Genomic DNA, 4,013 nt, shown 5'->3' on the forward strand with positions numbered 1-4,013 from the left:
TTTTAATAATCTTAAAATGTTTTTCTAGTCTTTCCGCCCTGGTTCAAAACGAGCTGACGCTAAGCAAATATTTTGATAAAATATGCAGATTTGGCATTTTATCTTCTATGGTGGACATCAAAGCGCCCCTGGAGTCTCTTTGATGTCCGCGTCTTTTCTGCGTCTCTGGAGTCTGGGATCCTCAGCCGAGAGCCGAGCGCCCCTCCGTCCAGACGGATCTAAATTCTCTCTCTGTAATTATGTAAATGTAGTGTTTGTATTTATAGGCAGAAGCCACAGGCTGCTGGCCTCAACCTGACGCAGCTGGAAAGCATCTTGGTCTAAACTATAATACCCGACTCCACGAGCTTGAGTGGGGGTTCAAGAATAGCACTCGTGCGACGTCCCTCGCTCGCCGCTTTCTGGGGACTTGGCTTTCCAGTGGCTTCAAAGAAGCTTGTAATAAGAGACTAGCAATGATGACAGAGAATGGATAGACACACAGTTACATATATTCAAATTTAGTTTAATATTTACAATAAATACAGTACTTACAATATAAAATGTATGTACACAATCTTATAAAAACACAGGACCTCAAGCCCTGGTGCATACGGTGCCATTTGAAAAGAAATGCAAACACATTTGAACACACAGCTCTGTTTTGTTGCATAGTAGCAAGGCAGTTTCAAGAGCAAAACATTGTCGGCGTGCGGTTTACACTTTACATCAGAAAACTGGAGGTTTGCTAGTCGTCAGGCTTTGCACTCTTCGTGGCTTGGGAAAAGGCACCGTTAAACATACACGCTGTCTCCCGAACGGACACAGATTCGTAGGACCAGCCCTTCAGGACGCATATTACCCAAAAAAGGCTTTGAAAAGAGCTCAATCTACGTAGTACCAGCTACTTGTTACTTGTAGGTTCTTATTTTGGCATCAGAACATCAACGGAACCTTTGTTTTTAAAAATGCATGATATATTTCTTTATCATTAAATAAGGCAGTTATGTGGTTGCGGATCCAGTCCTCACAGGTGTCTCTTCATGTGCAGAGCCAGGTGGTCGGAACGGGAGAAGGCACGCTCGCACAGGTGGCACTGGAACGGCCTGTGGCCGGTGTGCTTGCGGAAATGACGCGTCAGCTCGTCGGAGCGGGCGAATTTCCAGCCGCATCCCTCCCAGTTGCAGTGGTACGGTTTCTCACCTGAGGATGCACAATGCTCAGATTAGTTCATCTGCTTTACAGAACACAAATGCAAGTCAAAAGCAAATCAAACGGTGTGACTCTTACCAGTGTGGGTTCTGTGGTGCGCCTTCAAATGCGAGCTCTTGGTGTAGGTCTTCCCACAGCCTGCGAAAGTGCAGGTGTGCGTCGCCGTTCGCTTCCTCGGCCAGGTGCGTCGCCCTCGCTTGGGTTTGGACTCCATTAGATCCAGCGGGGAGGACGGAGGGGTCAGGAGAGCCCTTTGCATGTTGGGTTGCATGCCTATGGCATCCTCGAACATGCCAAACTGGTGGGGAGCCGTGTAAGGCATCTGCATTTGCGCATAAGCTGGAGGCGAGTGATGGAAAGCCTGCGGAAATGCGGTTTGGCGCAGGTGGGAGTCATCCGGACTCAACGGAGGCGTCATATTCCCGGTCGCCTGAGGAGAAACGGCGAGTCTAGGCTGCTCGAAAGACATCATGCACGAAACGTTGCCCTCTTGTTTGATTTTTTGGCAGCTCTGTGGCACCATGCCCATCACCGGCCCGTATCCGTCCATTGGAGGCTCGACTTTGATATCAACAAAGTCCTGTCTGGGGAACGAGTTGACGACGAATCGTCCTTGGATGGTGGCGTCGTAGCTGTTGTCCACGTCGGATCTCAGAAGCTCAGCCATGAGGCTGTTGGAGTACGGCGGAGGAGGTGCGGAGCATTGCTCTGGGGGCACGTAGGCTCCTGTCGAGTACATGCCGCACGGTTCTGCGTGAGAGACGTACTCGGCTGACGCCTCTAGAGGTCCAGTTGTGTTGGCCAGGATAAACTCCAGGTCCAAATAATTGCTCAGATCCTCGTCGTCCTTGCGGCCACGACAAGTGTCCATGTTCTGTGCCACGTTGAGCAGATGGCAGCTGCCACTCAGTGGTTTGTCCTCCTCAGTTTTCCACCTCTGCAAGAAAATCAAAAGGTGCTTAGAATTCAAACTGACTCATTTTGAAAGCACGTTTTTACACTTGACACGTTTACTGTGATTGTCACCTCAACACTTCAAACGAGAGAGACTTTAAATCACAAGCAAGCATGAAAACACTATTCTCAAAGCGGATTTATGTCAAATTATATTGTTTTATAATATCTATGCTGTGTATATAATGCAAGTTAAAATCAAAAACAAAATTTATACACTTGTATACGCTTGGTTCCAATGCGTATTTTCAACATTTGATCTAAAGCTAAAAACTAGAAAGCAATTATATTCGCTTTATATATATTTTTTCTCACCGCTTTTGAGTTTAGGTGTCCCGCTTTACCCCAAATCCCCTCAATTCACAGTAGTTTCACCAATTACGATCGCAAAAAAAAAAAAAAAAAAAAAGCCAAAGCACTTACATCCTCCCAAAGTTTCTCCTTCTGGTTTGCAAACGTTGAAATCGAAGGCAAAAGGCAAGGTAAAGCCATTTCCAAGATGCGTACTGAGATGCGTAATGTTCTTCAGTATTGTTGCACTTGCTCTCGAACAGATGTCAGACTTCGCTGCGCTTTTCCCTCGAGTGAACTTCCAGAGTCATGAACAAAGTGTGTCTGGCAGGAGCGCCTCCTACCTAATAAATACTTCTCCTGGACCAATTATGTGAGCGGAGGAAACCGCGTTCGGGGTTCCCAAATATAGTCTGTATATAAGGCACAGTGCGCTCTCTCCACAGGTCCACAGTCTGTCTCAGTGCCGGACAGCGCGCTCCGGCGCATTTAAGCTTAAGATGACGTGCGCGCTCCCCTCCCCTCGCGGGGGCGCGGCCGAAAGGAGGCGGTCGCTTACCCTTAGTACAATCGCTCAAAACTGTGTAAAACACATACTGTTACTAAGGCGTTTCAACAAAAGCTCGAATTGATCCAAGTGTAATTCCAGTCTGCAAACAGCCTACATTCACCCATGCGTAATTTAGTCTCCAAATATACGCGCTTTCCAATGAAAGCGAGTGACTGCACAATGAGGTTACATTTAGCGAAGTCAAATAAGGTTGTTTTCGCATGCTGATCTGGCAATTTTCGCTACAATAGATTAGTAGGTGATCCAAAAGTCAACTAGTTGGCCCTGTCATTATATATACATAGACTTAGGAGGGTACTATAAAAGGTAAACACTAGGTGCACTAGATTACACAAGAGGCATGTATTGGTCAAGCCAAACATATGATGAAAATAAGTTTGGAATGATGAATTCAAAAATGAAGACAGTCAGAATTGTTTGTGGTTATTCTCTCCACCTGCGGTGGTTCTGCTGTGTGAACTTGACTTCATGCATCGACTAAAAACCACTAAAACACCCACTGATTCAAACACACTCAGTAAAGATTAGCTTGGTTTAACCTCAGATAATGCTTGTTTGATATTTTTGTAGGGCTTTAAAACCAAAGGTGGTGTAGCTTTTACAGATTAATGCTTCAAAAACATCTGTCCATGCCTGAATATAACATGCAAATAACTATTTTGTTGTCGCATGACAAGAAAAGGATCAAACACAAAACTGTGTCTGTAAATATATTGTATTTTGAGCTGGTTTTGAAAATACACGTGTGTGTGTGTGTGTGTGTGTGAGAGAGAGAGAGAGAGAGAGAGAGAGAGAGAGAGAGAAATACATGGTATTTTAAAAATATTTTCCCCTTAAAAAATTTGATTGAAAACTTTTTTAAAAAGTGTTAAATAAATAAATAAATAAAATGATTAATCATGATTAATCACATCCAAAAGTTTTCTTTATATTATGTGTGTGTACTGTTTATTTATTTTGTATATATAAACACACACAAATTATTTAATATATAAACAAAATATTT

At 44.1% G+C, this 4,013-nt stretch overlaps 1 protein-coding gene across 1 annotated transcript; it reads right to left on the minus strand.

Moving 5' to 3' along the window:
• Positions 1-484: 484 nt before the first annotated feature.
• Positions 485-2,882, minus strand: klf2b (Kruppel like factor 2b). The gene is made up of 3 exons (XM_073849226.1): positions 2,569-2,882; positions 1,270-2,128; positions 485-1,182 (listed from the first exon to the last, which is right to left on the minus strand). The coding sequence occupies exons 1-3, from the start codon at positions 2,635-2,637 to the stop codon at positions 1,007-1,009; spliced, it is 1,104 nt and encodes a 367-aa protein (XP_073705327.1). The 5' UTR covers positions 2,638-2,882; the 3' UTR covers positions 485-1,006.
• Between the last annotated feature and the right edge of the window lie 1,131 nt (positions 2,883-4,013).

Source organism: Garra rufa, chromosome 10, assembly GCF_049309525.1.
Source record: "Garra rufa chromosome 10, GarRuf1.0, whole genome shotgun sequence".
Taxonomy (NCBI): Eukaryota; Metazoa; Chordata; class Actinopteri; order Cypriniformes; family Cyprinidae; genus Garra; species Garra rufa.